This window comes from Bufo bufo, chromosome 5 (assembly GCF_905171765.1).
Source record: "Bufo bufo chromosome 5, aBufBuf1.1, whole genome shotgun sequence".
NCBI lineage: Eukaryota > Metazoa > Chordata > Amphibia > Anura > Bufonidae > Bufo > Bufo bufo.
Genome location: NC_053393.1, coordinates 519,737,346 through 519,756,049, shown reverse-complemented (window position 1 = coordinate 519,756,049; position 18,704 = coordinate 519,737,346). Strand labels below are relative to the sequence as shown.

Sequence of the window (18,704 nt, the reverse complement as noted above, 5' to 3'; positions counted from 1 at the left end):
ACACAATATACAGTATACGCTACACTGTGCCCCACAATGTACAGTATACCTCTACACTGTGCCACACAATATACAGTATACCTCTACACTGTGCCACACAATATACAGTATACCGCTACACTGTGCCCCACAATTTACAGTATACCTCTACACTGTGCCACACAATATACAGTATACCTCTACACTGTGCCACACAATATACAGTATACCGCTACACTGTGCCACACAATATACAGTATACCTCTACATTGTGCCACACAATATACAGTATACCTCTACACTGTGCCACACAATATACAGTATACCTCTACACTGTGCCACACAATATACAGTATACCTCTACACTGTGCCACACAATATACAGTATACCGCTACACTGTGCCCCACAATGTACAGTATACCTCTACACTGTGCCCCACAATATACAGTATACCTCTACACTGTGCCCCACAATGTACAGTATACCTCTACACTGTGCCCCACAATATACAGTATACCGTTACACTGTGTAGTCTGTTCTATAAGCACCATTGTTTTGTGGCGTTGAACAGAAAATAATCTGGAAGTGCCCCTCCCGAGACCAGGCTCTGACTGCTAGGGGGGGGTCTGCTGAGCTAACGGATGCCCCCTATGGCAGTAGCACCACCATAGCCCCCATATATGGCTAAAAAATTATTGCTTCGGGGAGGGGGGGGGGTGACACCATTTTCTACCGAACTGGGTGACACCATCCCTAGCAACGCCACTGTACAGCATAGAGGAGAGAAGAGGCTACAGCATAGAGGAGAGGCTACAGCAGAGGAAGAGATAAGAGGCTACAGCATAGAAGAGAGAGGAGGCCACAGTATAGAATAGAGGGGAGGTTACAGCATGGAAGAGAGGAGAGGGTACAGGAGAGGAAGAGGGGGGAGGATAGAAGAGAGGGGAGGCTACAGCAGAGAAGAGAGGAGCGGTCACAGCATAGAAAAGAGGAGAGGTCACAGCATAGAAGAGAGGGGAGGCTACAGCAGAGGAAGAGAGCAGCGGTCACAGTGTCCCATAAATAGAATCCAGATGGTAATATGTGGACAGCAAAGATGGTTAATAGCAGGATTGTGTTAATATAGTGAGTTAGGGATATAGTTCCCCTTAATTCAGGTACACGGTATTAGTAGCGCTAGTGTGGTACATTACCGCTCCTGGGTTCTCCGGCTGTATGTTATAGAAGCTCCTTCTTTCAGCCTGCCCGGCACGGCATTCAGTACGGCTTTACCTTGCGCGGCGTCCCGTGTGGTTTCAGAGTCAGACGTAGCGTCCCACGTGACTCGGCAGCCGCTTCCTGGAGAACGTCCTCAGTATCCTGGGTCCTACTTTCCCTCCGCCTCCGCTCTCATTAGCTTTAGAGGTACAGGTGTCTACGGGAATGTAGCATCAGGTTTCCATAAGTAGTTTCATCAGCAAAAAAGTCCAGTATCAGCACCAAACGCGTTTCAGGGTCTACACCCCTTCATCAGTGGCTATCAAACTGGACTACTTGTGAGGGCTTTATATATCCCGCCATATCTGGGATAATACAGGTTATCCAAAAATCCTGGAACTGGATCCATTATTCCAAAATCCCACATTCCTTCACCACTCTTAATAAACATCTATATAGAAGTTCCTATACAGTTATATTTGCATAAATTGCATAAAAATCACTTTATTAGAAATAAAAACAATTAATAAAATTATGATTAAAAATGCGCAGAGAAAAACCGCATAAAAGCCGCAAATACGGCAAATGGATATATACATATGCATTTTCACATTCAAATGTATTTTCATATTCAGTTGTTATGTCGTGTCCTGTGGTGATGTGGGGTCGAAGTCAGGCTGTTTATCAGCACTTTGACCTCACCTCCCTACGGGACTCTCCCCCTCAATCTACATAACAACTGAATATGAAAATACATTTGAATGTGAAAATGCATATCTATATATCCATTTTTATTTAGCTTCTCTTGGGACGGGCGAGTCCAGTGAAGTGTGCACCCATTTTATTGTACCCAATTGGTGAGCCACCGAACACACATAACCTATAAAAAAAAAATTGATGATGTTTTATTGTCTCCATATTCTGAGAGCCATAGTTTTTTCAGTTTTTGGGCGATAGGGTCTCATTTTTTGCGGGATGAGATGACGGTTTGATTGGCACTATTTTGGGGTGCATATGACTTTTTGATCGCTTGCTATTACACTTTTTGTGATGTAAGGTGACAAAAAATGGTTTATTTAGCACAGTTTTTATTTTTAATTTTTTACGGTGTTTATCTGAGGGGTTAGGTCATGTGATATTTTTATAGAGCCGGTCGATACGGACTCGGCGATACCTAATATGTATACTTTTTTTTATTTATGTAAGTTTGACACAATAATATCATTTTTGAAACAAAAAATATTATGTTTTAGTGTCTCCATATTCTGAGCCATAGTTTTTTTATTTTTTGGGCGATTGTCTCAGGTAGGGGCTCATTTTTTGCGGGATGAGGTGACGATTAGATTCGTACTATTTTTGTGGGCAAACGCCTTTTTGATCGCTTGCTGTTGTACTTTTTGTGATGTAAGGTGACAAATTTTTATTTTATTTAGCACAGTTTTTATTTTTTACGGTGTTCATCTGAGGGGTTAGGTCATGTGATATGTTCATAGATCCGGTTGATACGGACGCGGCAATACCTAATATGTCAACTTTTTTTTTTTTACCTATTTTTTACCTATTTTTTTTTACTTTATTTGGGGAAAATGACGTTTTTGTTATTTTTACTTGAAACTTAATTTTTTGGGGGGAAAACTTATCACGGGACCCCCCCCCCGGCGTTGTGACAGGATGCCCGTTGAATGATTTCAGCAGACATCCTGTTCCGATCACCGCCCGCAGCGCCACAATCTAGTTTTAAACTTAGGACGTACCGGTACGCCCTGAGTCCTTAAGGGGTTAAAGGGAACCTGTCACCGGGATTTTGGGTATAGAGCTGAGGACATGGGTTGCTAGATGGCTGCTAGCACATTCGCAATACCCAGTCCCCATAGCTCTGTGTGCTTTTATTGTGTAAAAAAACCGATTTGATACATATGCAAATTAACATAAAAGTTATATCTTACTTGTGTGATCAGAGAAGAGTCATATTTTCAAGCTCTGACTCATCTCAGCTTAATTTGCATATGTATCAAATCGGGTTTTTTTTTTTACACAATAAAAGCACACAGAGCTATGGGGACTGGGTATTGCAGAAGTGCTAGTGGCTATCTAGCAACCCATGTCCTCAGCTCTATACCCAAAATCCATGTGACAGGTTCCCTTTAAGGCAATGCAAGCCCAGGAGGGGACAAGCAACCAAAATGCACTTTAGAGGCAGGGCCTCTGGGCCTAGCAGAGCAGGCAGCGCTCTGCTAGCCAACATAGAACCTTTCCCCAGGAGGGGGTAGGCTAGACTGACTCACCAACACTAAAATCCCCCTGTATCTCAGAGAGAGGGTTAGAGACTGGAAGGAAAAGTTCCAGACTCTGCTAAGGCTCTGCAAAGTGTTTGCTTCCACCTGCTGGCGGACCAGGCACATTACATGAACTATAACAGTTACATGGAAAAAATATGCACATTATTCTGAGATGACATAAAATACATTAGATGACAGGTATTAGCACATAGGAGACAGTAGCAAGGTGTCCAAAGGAGTGGTAGTAGCACTCCGGGACATTACATATATACTACAGAGGACAGTATACTATATACATAATACAGAGGACAGTATACTGTATATACTGTAAATATATCACAGAGGACGGTATACTGTATCTATATAGTACAGAGGACAGTATACTGTATATATATGTACTACATAGGACAGTATACAGCTACAGATGGATCTGGATAGTTTGGACTATTGGGCAGATAAGTGGCAGATGAGGTTTAACACTGACAAATGTAAAGTTATGTACATGGGAAGGAATAATGCAAGTCACCCGTACATACTAAATGGTAAAACACTGGGTAACACTGACATGGAAAAGGACCTAGGTATTTTAGTGGACAGCTTTCCGTTTCTGAGTTCCATCATGGGCTCTTAGAAGCGGTCCAAAACGGATCAGTTTTGCCCTAATCCATTCTGCATGGAAAAGGATGCGCTCAGAATGCATCAGTTTGCCTCCGTTCAGTCACCATTCCACTCTAGAGGCGGACACCAAAGCACTGCCTGCAGCGTTTTTCTGTCCGCCATGTGGTGTGGAGCGAGATGGATCATGACACACAATGCAAGTCAATGGGGACGGATCCGTTTTCTCTGACACAATAGAAAACGGATCCATCCCCCATTGACATTCAATGGTGTTCAAGACGGATCCCTCATGGCTAGAGTTGAGCGAACCCGAACTGCAAAGTTCGGGTTCGTACCAAACTTTGCGAGTTCGGGTATCCGGATCCGAACCCGGACTTTTTCACGGAAGTTCGGGTGATTTTATTATTTTCCGTTATAACATGGTTATAACGGAAAATAATAGCATTCTTTAAACAGAATGCTAAATAAAATGTCTACTGAGGGGTTAAAAATAAAAAGTAAAATTCACCTCATCCACTTGATCACGCAGCCGGTATCTTCTTTTCTTCAGGACCTGCAAAAGGACCTGCGGTGACATCACCGCGCTCACCAGGTGACGTCACTGCAGGTCCTGTTGAATGAAGATAGAAGGACCTGCGGTGATGTCACCGCGCTCTACATGGGAAAATAATAAATTGAAGTTTGGGTCCCCATTGACTTAAATAAGGTCCGGGTTTGGGGTGAAGTTCGGGTCCCGAACCCGGCAAACCCAAACTTTCACGGGTTCGCTCAACCCTAGTTATGGCTATAGAAGACATAATAAACTGGATCCATTCATGATGGATGCATGCGGTCGTATTATTGTAACGGAAGCGTTTTTGCAGATCCATGACAGATCGCGGAAAAAATGCTAATGTAAAAGTAGCGCTATTCAGTTTAAAAAAAGACGACTGAGGGGAGATCTAATTACTATGTATAAATATATCAGGGGTCAGTACAGAGATCTCTCCCATCATCTATTTATCCCCAGGACTGTGACTGTGATGAGGGGACATCCTCTGCGTCTGGAGGAAAGAAGGTTTGTACACAAACATAGAAAAGGATTCTTTACCATGGCCATGGCCATTGCCAGGTGTGACCCCTTATCGTGGCCCACAAACAGCAGGTCCGCAATATGCGGGCACCGGCCATGTGCTCACCGCATCACGGATGCAGACTCATTCACTTGAATGGGTCCGCAATCAGGAAGGTGTGGTGAGGAACGGAGGCACGGAACCCCATGGAAGCATTATGGGTTTTCTGTCCGTGCCTCTGCGCCGCATAAAAATAGAACTTGTTCTATTTTTTTGTGGTGTGGACGGATCACGGACCCAATTAAGTTGAATGGGTCTGAATCCATCTCGGGAGTCGCACGGATAGTGCCCATGTCTTGGGGACCTCAAATTGCGGTCCCCAATGCATGGAACGGCCATGTGCATGAGGCCTTAGGCTGTGGCTACACTGCGACTTTTTGTTGCGCGACTAATTGATTTTAACTATTGAACTACAGCTGCAATCCAAATGAATGCAATCTTGTGGACTGCAGCTGTCATTCAATAGTTAAAATCAAATAGTTAAAGTCGCGCTACAAAAAGTCGCAGTGTAGCCCTAGCCGTACACACTATATTACTATGTTATTAATGTATGGGGGTAATACTGATCTTCCTACAGTGGTCTGTTAGTAACAGTACGGTGGTAATATTCAGTCACTATTTAGCTGTATTACTAGTAGTCATGGTGCGGCATTATCTGGATTGGGGGCCACTCAGGTGACGGGTGCTGACCCCCTATCTATGCCCCGCAGTCATGCCACTGATTATGACACTCAGACTCTCTAGCCGATGACATCACAGATAGTGTTTCTAAGGAGAAAAGAAGCGTTATCGTGCCAGAATTCTAATGATGACATCACAAAGGATGGCTTAGCATCAGAGCGGCCATCTTGAATGTAATGGGCTCACACTTTATTAGTGGATGGAGTATTACCTGGGGGGATCATTTATTTTGAGATTTGTACTAGTTTTCCGGCTATAATAAAAGTCACAAACTTTAGCACACGCAGATTGTGTGCAAAAATGTGAGACTTTAAATATAACGCTTTTAAATATTGGTAGCTCACCTCTTCAGGATCCAGCTCTGAGCTTACTTAATATACCCTTAGAAAATAGATGCTGAGTACGATTTATGCAATTTGATAATTAAGAGAAAAAAAACACAATTTTTTCTTTAAAAAAAACACTATTTTTATTTGTAAAAGGTTTTAGGTTTTAAATGATTCTTTTGCGGCTCTGGCTCCGTCTTCAGGATTGTCTGGATTCAGGTCCGCTAACTTGTAGAGAGGAGGTCGGGGGTCGCACCTCTGGCAGATTTTCAGGGACAGAATATTGTCACCAGAGGTTCCTGATGTTATTTTGTAATCGAATCCTAGAAGAGAAAATACCCAAATAAAAAAACGGTTTACAAAAACACAAGGAGAAGACGGAGGGAAGCGGCCAAACTTACCGGACCTGGTGGTGCTCTGCTCGTCTTCACTGGAATTTCAGATGGTTTGGATGGCAGAAACCATCTATAGATGGTAAGTGGGCCCCAAGGGGTAGATGGTAAATGGCCCCAAGGGGTAGATGGTAAGTGGGCCCCAAGCTGCAGATGGTAAATGGCCCCAAGCCGCAGATGGTAAATGGCCCCAGGCGGCAGATGGTAAGTGGGGCCAAGCAGCAGATGTTATATGGTGGCCAAGGGGCAGATGTTATAGTAAGGGCCTATCGGCAGATGTTATTGCCGGCGGCAGATGATACAGCTTGGCCGCTTTCTCTTCCGGGTACTTAAGGCCCTGATGGTGGTGGTACTCCCCGGAAGGTCCTCCATCTCCACATCGTCCGGATATTGGCGAGGGCCAACATCCATTTCGTCATCATCACCGTGATCAGACTTCATATCAACATCATCTGGATACTGTCGAGGGCCGACATCCATCTTCTCTACAGCATTCACCACAGGAATCGTCTTTGGCACCAACCTCCTCTTCTTCCGGGACTTCCACATGGTGAGAGCCAGCTAGAGATACTGACACTGCTGTCAGGGCGTGACCCCAATTTATAGGATTAGACCACACCCCCTGATTATTATGTCATAAGTAAATGAGTCCTTCCCCATTATGACATCACAAGTAAAAAGGTCATGCCAGAGGAGGGGGGGGGGGCAGGGGGACAAGCATCTATTGATGACATCACAAGAAGTGCCTTAGCATGAGAGCGGCCATATTGGATGTACTGGACTCACACTTTTTTAATATCATATCATGTACATACATGTTCTTGTCTAAAATTTTCTTCATGTTTTTTCATTCCTTTCACATAGATTTTGGGATGAGGGGTGGGATATATGACTCCAGAGGACTTTGGTCCCTGTAGCAGCCAATCACAGTGCAGATTTCATTTCGTATTCTGCTCATGGAAAATAAACGCTGCGCTGTGATTGGTCGCTATGGGCAACAATAACAGTTTTTCTTATTGACCATTTCACCACATCTGTCCCATCTCCATCTAAATCTCAGTTTTCACTAATAAAATTGCTTTGGACAAATGAAAGCAGCGCTGTGATTGGTTGCTAGGGACTGTTTTACTGTTAATCTGAGCCAATTTGTGAGATGATGGGAGTGATATATTGTGTATGAGAAATAGATGACGGGAGTGATACATTGTGAGATGGTGGGAGTGATAAATTACATACAAGATGATGGGTGCGACATACATTGTGTGTGAGATATTTAACTATAATTTAACATTTTTACAATAAAACATTTTAAAGATATACAGTGGATTATTGCGTAATACAGAACTATACATGGGGTGCAGTGTAATATACAGGACTATACATGGGGTGCAGTGTAATATACAGGACTATACATGGGGTGCAGTGTAAGATACAGGACTATACATGGGGTGCAGTGTAAGATACAGGACTATACATGGGGTGCAGTGTCAGATACAGGACTATACATGGGGTGCAGTGTAAGATACAGGACTATACATGGGGTGCAGTGTAAGATACAGGACTATACATGGGGTGCAGTGTCAGATACAGGACTATACATGGGGTGCAGTGTCAGATACAGGACTATACATGGGGTGCAGTGTCAGATACAGGACTATACATGGGGTGCAGTGTAATATACAGGACTATACATGGGGTGCAGTGTAATATACAGGACTATACATGGGGTGCAGTGTAATATACAGGACTATACATGGGGTGCAGTGTAATATACAGCAGTGGCGTTGAAGGGGGGTGCGGGCCGCACCGGGTGACACCAGCAGGGCCAGCATTTACGAATCCCAGGCATAGTCATTTGTATTGCCGTCCTCAGGAGAGGGAGAGATGTGTCTGGGATTCGAACACCACAACCTTCTGTATCAGAGGCAAAGCACTTACCCACACAGCCATAAGAGCTGCATTGCCGCTGACTGAAAAAAATATGAGACTTCTACTGTTATAGCTGGCTAAGTGTACATCTATACACATGACAGCTGCCCCAACACACCCAGCACTGCTATATCTCTATATGACAGCTGTCCCAGCACACTCAGCTCTGCTATATCTATATATGATAGCTGCTCCAGCACACCCAGCTCTGCTACATCTAATACACATGACAGCTGCACCAGCACACTCAGCTCTACTATATCTCTATATATGACAGCGGCCCAAACACACCCAGCTCTGCTACATCTATACACATGACACATTTTTACTAGTACATTATGGGGGGCACTAGCAGGAAGGGGGGAGAGGAGCACTATGGGGGAATTTACTGGGGGCACTATACAGGGGTATTTTATACTGGGACATTATGGGGTCACATTAAAAGGAGAATTATTTCTACTGGGGGGGGGGCATTATGGTGGGCTTTATTACTCACCCATGGTATGACCCCCTAGTAGCAGCACCAGCCTCCCAGCCAAAGTGTTGAAGTGGTGTCCGAGATCCCCAAGAGTCCAGACAAGTAATTTTAAGTTTTCATATGAAATAGGTTTATGTTATACACATATAGCATCCACTGTGCCACACAATGTACAGTATACCGCTACACTGTGTAGTCTGTTCTATAAGCACCATTGTTTTGTGGCGGCGGACAGAAAATAATCTGGAAGTGCCCCTCCCGAGACCAGGCTCTGACTGCTAAGGGGGGTCTGCTGAGCTAACGGATGCCCCCTATGGCAGTAGCACCACCATAGCTCCCATATATGGCAAAAAAATTATTGCTTCGGGGGAAGGGGTGACACCATTTTCTACCGAACCGGGTGACACCAGCCCTAGCAACGCCACTGAGCATGACTGTGCCCCAGTGCACAAAGCGAGAGCTCCATAAAGGCATGGTTGGGGGAGCTGGCAAGGTGGTTCTCTTTCTTGGGAGATACCTCTTTGCATATTCGTTTCCCATGGAGCACTGCCAATAAGTCTCCATACCCTGGAGTACTTCTAGTAAATCTCCATACAGGACTGGTCTCTTTAAGGAGGTTCAGCACCTTGCCTAAGATAGAAAGCCTTCCCAAAAGAGTGGAAGCTGGGAATTCCACATTAATGCCTATGGATAGCGTTGAGCGACGCGAGCTTCGGATGCTTAATCCAAAGTTGCTTCGTTCAAAACTTAATAATACTGTTTACCACAGTATGTAGAAGCTTGTGTGCACTTTTACTGTCTGCATGTGAAACCTTTTATATAAATTGCAAAATAAAAATAAACAAAATGACAAGGTTAAGAAAAATGGCACTTTATTTTTCAAGACCAAAGACAATGCATTTAAAGGGCACTTGCACTCCATTGCTTTTACCATTCAATTAGACATTTTAGAAGGCACAATGAGGATTTCCAAGCATAAAACGTTCAGGCGCCTTATCAGGCCCTATCATCCACACACAATGTGAAAAGCTATTTTGACAAAATAATTTTACAGCCATTTAAAGGGGTTTCTGACATTTTTTTTTTATTCTAAACCGCAAACAATGCCACAGGATTATGCCACGTGACCACACAGACAAGACATCATAGCACCAACACTGTGCAGGACGCAGCCTGTTTGGGGCATAGAATTCAGATGAGGACTATATCCAGAGGGATCTGGATAGACTGGAGGCTTGGGCAGATAAGTGGCAGATGAGGTTTAACACTGACAAATGTAAGATTATGCACATGGGAAGGAATAATGCAAGTCACCCGTACATACTAAATGGTAAAACACTGGGTAACACTGACATGGAAAAGGACCTATGAATTTTAGTGAACAGCAAACTAAGCTGTAAAAACCAGTGTCAGGCAGCTGCTGCCAAGGCCAATAAGATAATGGGTTGCATCAAAAGGGGCATAGATGCCCGTGATGAGAACATAGTCCTACCACTTTACAAATCACTAGTCAGACCACACATGGAGGACTGTGTACAGTTCTGGGCTCCTGTAAACAAGGCAGACATAGCAGAGCCGGAGAGGGTTCAGAGGAGGGCAACTAAAGTAATAACTAACCCTGAAAGATTATCAAAATTAGGGTTATTCACGTTAGAAAAAAGACGACTGAGGGGAGATCTAATTACTATGTATAAATATGTCAGGGGTCAGTACAGAGATCTCTCCCATCATCTATTTATCCCCAGGACTGTGACGAGGGGACATCCTCTGCGTCTGGAGGAAAGAAGGTTTGTACACAAACATAGAAGAGGATTCTTTACGGTAAGAGCAGTGAGACTATGGAGCTCTCTGCCTGAGGAGGTGGTGATGGTGAGTACAATAAAAGAATTCAAGAGGGGCCTGGATGTATTTCTGGAGCGTAATAATATTACAGGCTATGGCTACTAGAGAGGGGTCGTTGATCCAGGGAGTTATTCTGATTGCCTGATTGGAGTCGGGAAGGAATTTTTTTCCCCTTAAGTGGGGAAAATTGGCTTCTACCTCATAGGGATTTTTTGCCTTCCTCTGGATCAACTTGCAGGCTGAACTGGATGGATGGATGTCTTTTTTGGCCTTATGTACTATGTATGTTAGTATATAAGATGGTTTGTTAGTTTTTTAATAATATGTCCCAGAAAAAAAAAGTCATGGCTGAGATCGGAAGACGTGTCTTATGTGGTGGCCATTGTGGCACAGCAAGTTATGGAAGGTGCGGCTCGGCTGTTTCTGTAACTCTGGCCATCGTGGTCGCTGCAAAAGATCTAAGCCGTGAATGTCTGAGATGGGAATAATCCTTTTCATTTGATGGAACATAAGGCATAGAAATGACAGTATGCAGTGTGCTCCTAAGCTCCCTCTAGTGGTGGCCACAGACAGACTGAAAATTGGTGTAGATTTACTAAGCTAAATGCACTATAATTCTGGCTTAATTGACACTAAAAAAACTGTTATACATACCATGCACCACAATTATTGTGTGTGTTTTGTACATTTTTTGTGCCTCTTTCGACAAGGAGCGTGAATTTTGATGTAAGCCAACCAATAGGTGGAGTAATGTAATGGGGTTTTCCAGGATTTTTAGACTGACGTCCTATTCTCAGGATAGTAGGCTGAGCTGGTTACTGTAGTGCTGGAGCTACTCCTTAGGATGGGTGGGGGTCCAACACCCGGCACCTCGACCGATCAGCAGTTTCAGGCAGCTGCTGGCTCTAGAAACAATACAGCGGGCGGAATGATCCATCGACTGTGTAGTTGTCCTGTAGCTCAGTTCTGGCAGGGCTTTATGCCTGAAACAGCTGACGGTAGGGGTGTCGGGTTTTGGGATCCCACCATTCTGTTACGGATGACCTATCCTGAGGATAGGTCAAATATCTGCAGCTCGGACAACCCCTTTATCATATAATACTAACGACCATTATAATAACGTTGGCACGTACTAAACAATACAGCGCAATAATGATGCCGTTAATTCCAGCATTCATATTTATGGGCTGCACGTTCATGAATATGGGTTTTGTCAGCGACCTAAATAGCTTCTTTATAAAGAGCCCTGATGTCATTGCAGATGACAGGGCCACCATAAAATAAAACACAAAAATCTCTTCATTTACCAGTAATTAGAAAATAATAAAATCGGCTTTAAACGTATCTGTACAAAATAGAACAATTTTATTTCTGATATGGCTTAGATTTTTCTTTTTTAGGTTTTTTTTTTCAGTCTAAAAAGGCAAAAAAATAAAAAATAAAAAATGAAAAAAGCAAACAATATATATTAAGGCCTAAGTTACACGAGTAATCTTCAGTGTATCTCCATTTACCGGTAATTAGAAAATAATAATCAGCTTTAAACGTATCTTTACAAAATTTAACAATTTAATTTCTGATATGGATTAGATTTTTCTTTTTTAGTATTTTTTCTTTCAGTCTAAAAGCAAAACAAAAACCTAAAGTAAAAAAAAAAGAAAAGAAAAAGCAAATAATATATATTAAGGCCTAAGTTACACGAGTAATCTTCAGTAACGGGATATCTACCAAAATACACCAGAGATAAATAATGCTTTAATAACTTAAAGGGGTTGTGCTAAGTTTCAAAGTCATCCCCTATCTGCAAGATAGGGGACAACTAACTGATCGTGGGGGTCTTACCGCTGGGACCCAACCGATCCTGAGAACGGGGATCCAATTCCACCTGATCTGATGGGGCGGCAGGTTGAGCATGCGCTCTGCCGATCCATTTATTCTTTATGGAACCACCGAAAATAGCTGAGCGCTGTACGCGGCTATCTCCGACAGTCCCAGGAAGCGGAGAGAAGGGATGGAGCGGCAGGACGTTCGCTCGAGCTGCCGCCCCATCAGATCGGGGGAATGGGAATCCCAGATCTCGGGATCGGTTCGGTCCCAACAATCTAACCCCCCACTGATCAGTTAGTTATGCCCTATTCCAGGGATGGTCAACCAGAGCCTCTCCAGCTGTTGTAAAACTACAACTCCCACCATGCCCTGCTGTAGGCAGTCTGGGCATGCTGGGAGTTGTAGTTTTGCAACAGCTGGAGAGCCTCAGGTTGGCCATCCCTGTCTATTCTGTAGATCGGTGATAACTTAAAAACTTGGCACAATCTCTTTAAAGGAACACTGAAGGTAAAGCTGAACCGTGCTATGTATAGTACAGGGGGTGGAGCATAAAGGGATTCTCTTTGATGTTCTCTGAAACCTTGTGTCATGCTCCGCCCCTGCACTAGGCATGACACAGTGTATTCGCTTTGTCCGGGTGCTTCTTTAAATATGCTCTATGTTAAGCTAAACTATAGGACACAATCATACATTTCATAGGGTAGAGCTGTCCACAATTCGCAATGAATATTTCCTTCAACATTCAGATGTTGCCTGGCAACAAACATCACAGTTAGAGAGTGACTACTCTAGATGTCCATACACCAATGCAAAATACTGTAAAGGTGCTGCTGGGGAGTGCTGATCACTCGCCACCAACAAAAATAATATTATAGGGATTTCTGCAAATTCCCTGCCTCTCTCCCTCTTAGGCGCACAGTCCTGCACATCACATCATTGCCATGTGCTCATGTCTGACGCCCACCGATCAGCCGCATTCATTTACAGCAATAAAACATGACAGGAAGGGACAGAAACTCAATCACAAAGTCTTCAACTGCTGCTCATTATTTAACTTGCGGAAAAAAGATTTTCCAAATTCGTAGGTGCTGATCATTATGGCACAGGCGGGGGCGATCTTGATTAGGCGAGGACTCAGACCTGCAGAAAGGAAAAGGTGAAAGTGAATATCAGACACGACATATACCGTACAATACAGCGGACTGGAAAATTAAACTTAATAAAAGGCCATGGACGCCTTTCACTGGTTTTTTTTTCTTCGCTAAATGCAAAATTAAGCAACTTTATAAATCGTCCTCATTTAAAATTTCCCGACATTTTGCTCCTGCATAGTCAATGTAAGTCCTTCGCCTAGCCGCTGAATCGGACATAAATCCGAGCTCTGCTCCTGACCACCCTCTCAGCTCTCCCCTTCTCTCAGTGTAAGGGCTCATTCAGACGGCCGTATGCTGTCCGCAAAAATACTGAATGCTATCCGTTTTTTTGCGGATCCGCAAAAAAACGGATCTGCAAAAAAACGGATAGCATTCAGTATTTTTGCGGACCCATAGACTTCAATGGGGCCATGTCCTGATTTTCACGGACAAGTATAGGACACGTTTCATTTTTTTTGCGGATCCGCAAAAAAACGGATAGCATTCAGTATTTTTGCGGACAGCATACGGCCGTCTGAATGAGCCCTAAGAGATAGCAGCAGGGAGGGGGAGGATGTGAGATGCAGCAGATTGTGGAGAGGGGGAAAGGCATCCAAGGGGAGCAGCTCACACAGGGTGTATAAAATGTTGGAGGGCACACGCAAGGCAATTTCTAGGGAGGGAATCACATAGGCAGTGTATCAGTGTAGAGAAAAGGTAGAGCACCAAAAAATAAAAAAACCTCTCCCTTGGCGGAGGAAAATCATACATTCCTCAGTATCACTGACTGTCAGTGCAAATGAGAGAAGATCCCTTATGGGCTGGAGAAGGAAAAATAAAAAATCAGTCTAGTTATCAAGCTGCACTGATACAGGAGAGCTAGTGAAGACAGCAGCATCCTAGACACACAGACTTCACATCCAGAATGTATTAGGAGGGACCGGTCCACGGATATGAGAAGTCTAAAGCTAGAAGCAGGTTCCAAGCTGAATATCAGGGGGTCTGAGAATTAAATGAAGGAATAAAGATGGCAGCCTCCAAGCAGAATCATGGCTTCCAGGTTAAAGGTGTCCATAGCCTTTAAGTCGTGTCCTAAGTTTATCTAGAGTGCTGAATAAAGCGTACACCAAGTGTATCAAAGTGGCATCATATAGTTAGCAGCACTCCCTAGGACAGGAATCAGCAGCCTTCGGCATTCCAGCTACAGCGAGACTCCCAGCATACTTGATGAATGGAGCTCACTGGGAGTTGTAGTTTCACAACAGCTGGAGTGAACTGGGCAAATCAGACACTTTCTCATTCCAGCTCAAGGCTACTGTACATTTACACCAATATTTTGCACGTCTTTGGGGCATACACCATGTCCTGAGGGTTGGATCCAGATTTACGTGGGCCATGTAGTCATGGTGGTCCCTTGTTATACTAAAAGCTCGTTTTACCACCAGTGTACAGTACTGTACCAACAGCATTATTAGAAAACCCCTTTAAAAATGTATACCGTGCCATATTGTATGCAGGCAGGTGTTCACACTGGAATTAGTTAAAATGAACATCAAAGTTAAAGTAAAAAATTAGAAAGTTCTGCATCCGTGCACAGTTCTGATGACAAGAATAGCGTAGCATGCGGCTACAGAAACCACAATGAAACCCCATGATAATTAGATCGGGGGTGTCAGACGCAGTGGAGATCTGCTGTATGGCGGTTATGAACAGAAGCTATGATGCAGCTGTGAACAGAGCCAAAGCCTCAATAGCAGTGTTATAGGACAGCGGCGCCACCTCGTGGCCACCGTGTGAATGGCCAGATGTTTTTCATTGTCTTCAAATCTGTGATGCTGTACAAACAGGAACACATCAGGATCAGGAAGAACGACCCAATGAAAACTACAATAAACTCACCTGCAAAAAGACCCCTAAAGCCATTCTCGGATATTATAATACGCATTATCTTCCAAGTCGATGTAGATTTTTTCTGTAAATCTAAAGGAAACATTTAAAATTTTTAAAAAAAGTTACGTCAGGCTGCGCCAGTGCATTAAGCAGATACTAGAAAGGAGACGGACGTTGTGTGTATGTTAATGGGGATCAGTGTCATGTCCCACACTTACGGTGTGACGCCTCCAGTTCTCCAGTTTCAATCTGTCTCCTAGTTTTCACCACATCAAATGGTAAAGTGACTACAGCAGCAAACTGTAAAATACAAAGTAAAATCCCATCATCCGGAATTGCTCAAAGAAGACGTATTAATGGTAAATCAGGGGGATCCATGAGCTGGAGCGTCCACTGACTGCAAGAATGAAAAATTAGACTAGAGACGATGCCTTTCATAATGCATTGCTAGGGTCATCGGGTGACTGCCCCCAGTCCCGCTCCTGGCACCAGGGGTTATCGGCTGACTGCCCCCAGTCCCGCTCCTGGCACCAGGGGTTATCGGCTGACTGCCCCCAGTCCCGATAATCCTAGTACCAGGGATTATCAGATGATCTCCCCAAGTCCTGCTCCTGGCACCAGGGGTTATCAGCTGATCGCCCCCAGTCCTGCTCCTGGCACCAGGGGTTATCAGATGATCTCCCCAAGTCCTGCTCCTGGCACCGGGGGTTATCAGCTGCTCACTCCCACCACTGGCACCAGGGGGTTATCCAATGATCACCCCCATCCTGCTCCTGGCACCAGGTGTTATCGGCTGATCACCTCCAGTCCCGCGCCTGGGGAACCAGGGATTATCGGATGACCGCCGCCAGTCACGCTGCTTGTACAAGGGGTAAATGGCTGATCGCCCACAGTCCCGCTCCTGGCACCCCTCTCCCAGCAAATTGTTGATTTGGCTGGGTGAAGCCATGGCTTGCTGCAGGGGAAAACATGCATTATATTGTGGCCATTCAAATGGCCGTCCTTGAAATATATATGGGCATGATTACGCCAGAATCTGTCTCAGAAGGAGGTTCCGAGTTGGGAAAGCCTCCTTGTAGTCCATGTGAACAGGCGTGGTCTTCTTGAGACCCCTTTAAACTCTCTGCTCCCTTTACTAATTATGCCGATTAAGGCCCTTTTGAAGTGAATTAGACTAATGGTCTTTTAATTCTTGCAGTAAGTGTTACACTATTTACACTTTAAAAAATAAACAGGTACAAATGTATACATTTTTCTCCATGTAGAAATATATAAAATCCTGGCAGCCAGCAGTCACCTCTACGGAGAAAGATAGCAGCTTTACCATGAGCATAGTGCATACGTATGCAGTAAGATACTCAGCTCCCCCTAGTGGTGACTGCAAAGGTCATGGTTGGACCTTGAAGGGATATTCCAGTTATATTAAGTGTGGATAGGGGATAACTATTGGATCCGTGGAGGTCCTACCACTAGGACCCACGCCGTTCACGGGAACCCTGTGATCGCCTATATCCGGAACTTCCATAGAAATTAATGGAGTGGCTGGGTGCACTGTTGATTTTCAAATAGTTATCCCCTATTCTGTCGGTAGGGGATAACAATATAACCGGAATACCCCTTTAAAACAACATGATGATAAAAAGGTGAGATTTAGTGCAATGCAACAGACCTTAAAGGGGTTGTGTTATGAAACATTCTACATTTTTCAAATCAGCACCTGGATCTAAATACTTTTGTAATCGCATGTAATTAAAAAATAAGGGGCTCATTCAGGCGCATGTAAGGGCTCCGTGCCCGTGCTGCGGACCGCAAATATTGGTCCGCAATGCACAGGCACCGGCCGTATGCACTAAGTGCTGCAGACCCATTGAGGGACATTTATTAAGTCATAAATGTGCCATAATTTGCGAATTTTTAGGCTTCTCGACACTTTTCCAAAGTGGTGAGAAGGGGTGGGGCCTAATGGAGTTTGGCGGGGCTTCACACCGCCCCGACCACATTTAATAGAACTTTTACCAGAAAGTGGCGGAAGTTATCGCTGAAGTTTAGACCAGCCTGTAGCTGCATAGACTTCAGTTTCTGCTACAGGGCAGAGATGCGCCCGATTTGTTAAGAGGCTTCTGCCAGTGCAGGGAGCTCAAGACTAGCGGATGATTGTGCCAGTATATATATATATATATATATATATATATATATATATAATCTCCCAATGACTTGCATGGTTCCGCAATCTGCAAGATACAGCAAAAGATAGGACAGGTCCTATATTTTGTGGTGCGGACCCAAATGCCCATGGAAGCGCTTCTGAGGCTTCCAATCCGTGCCTCCTCTCCGCAAAAGATAGGAGATGTCCTATCTTTTGACACATCTTGCGGATCGCGGACCTATTCAAGTCAATGGTCCGCATCTGCAGCACGGAGTGCACACAGCCAGTGCCCATGTGTTGCAGACCCGCTGTTTGCAGTCCACAATACAGGCACTGAAGCTTAGGTTTGTGTGATTGGACCTATAGCCAGTGAGCTATTCAATAAAGTGTATCTGTACAGCGCCACCTGCTGTTTGTTCTTTTCCTTTTTTTTCTGTCCCTGGTCAAAAGAGCTCAGTTTAAATCTTCAACTGCCACCAGCCATATGTTCTGTTAGAACAGGGATCAGCGACCTCCAAGACTCCAGCTGTTGTGAAACTACAGTTCCCAGCATGCTCCATTCATTGCTATGAGAAATCTTAGAAGAGCAGAGCAAGTATGCATGCTGGGAGTTGTAGTTTCACAACAGCTGGAGTGCCGGAGGATGCTGATCCCTGTGTTAGAAGCTGTGGCAGTTACAGGGAGAGAGCTGGAGCAGAAAGGACACGACCCCTGAGCTACCAAGCTGAAGATATTCTAGCAGCAATGAATGTAGAGACCTCTGGACCCATGTGAGGTACAGGGCTGGTTCTAGCTTTGTTTGGTCTACCCAAGTCATGTGGGAGCTGCAATAGAAACCATATGGCCATTACTCTGCTTTCCCAAGGAAGTGGCT

The 18,704-nt window shown here is 44.3% G+C and overlaps 1 protein-coding gene and 2 long non-coding RNA genes across 3 annotated transcripts in view; 2 read left to right on the top strand and 1 right to left on the bottom strand.

Moving 5' to 3' along the window:
• Positions 1-4,856: 4,856 nt before the first annotated feature.
• Positions 4,857-18,704, top strand: part of LOC121002894 — a 19,936-nt gene continuing 6,088 nt past the window's right edge. Inside the window, exons 1-2 of the long non-coding RNA XR_005779346.1 lie at positions 4,857-4,987; positions 18,311-18,316. This is a non-coding gene — a long non-coding RNA (uncharacterized LOC121002894). The remainder of the gene's footprint in view (positions 4,988-18,310; positions 18,317-18,704) is intronic.
• Positions 12,101-12,495, top strand: LOC121002895. The gene is made up of 2 exons (XR_005779347.1): positions 12,101-12,234; positions 12,440-12,495. It is a non-coding gene; the product is annotated as an uncharacterized LOC121002895 (long non-coding RNA).
• The window catches only part of LOC121002893 (solute carrier family 25 member 40-like), a 21,003-nt gene continuing 14,797 nt past the window's right edge, over positions 12,499-18,704 (bottom strand). The window contains exons 8-10 of the mRNA XM_040434538.1: positions 15,903-15,984; positions 15,694-15,774; positions 12,499-13,801 (exon numbers count right to left, since the gene is read on the bottom strand). Of these exons, the coding sequence (XP_040290472.1) occupies positions 13,683-13,801; positions 15,694-15,774; positions 15,903-15,984 (282 nt within the window). The 3' untranslated portion in view covers positions 12,499-13,682. The remainder of the gene's footprint in view (positions 13,802-15,693; positions 15,775-15,902; positions 15,985-18,704) is intronic.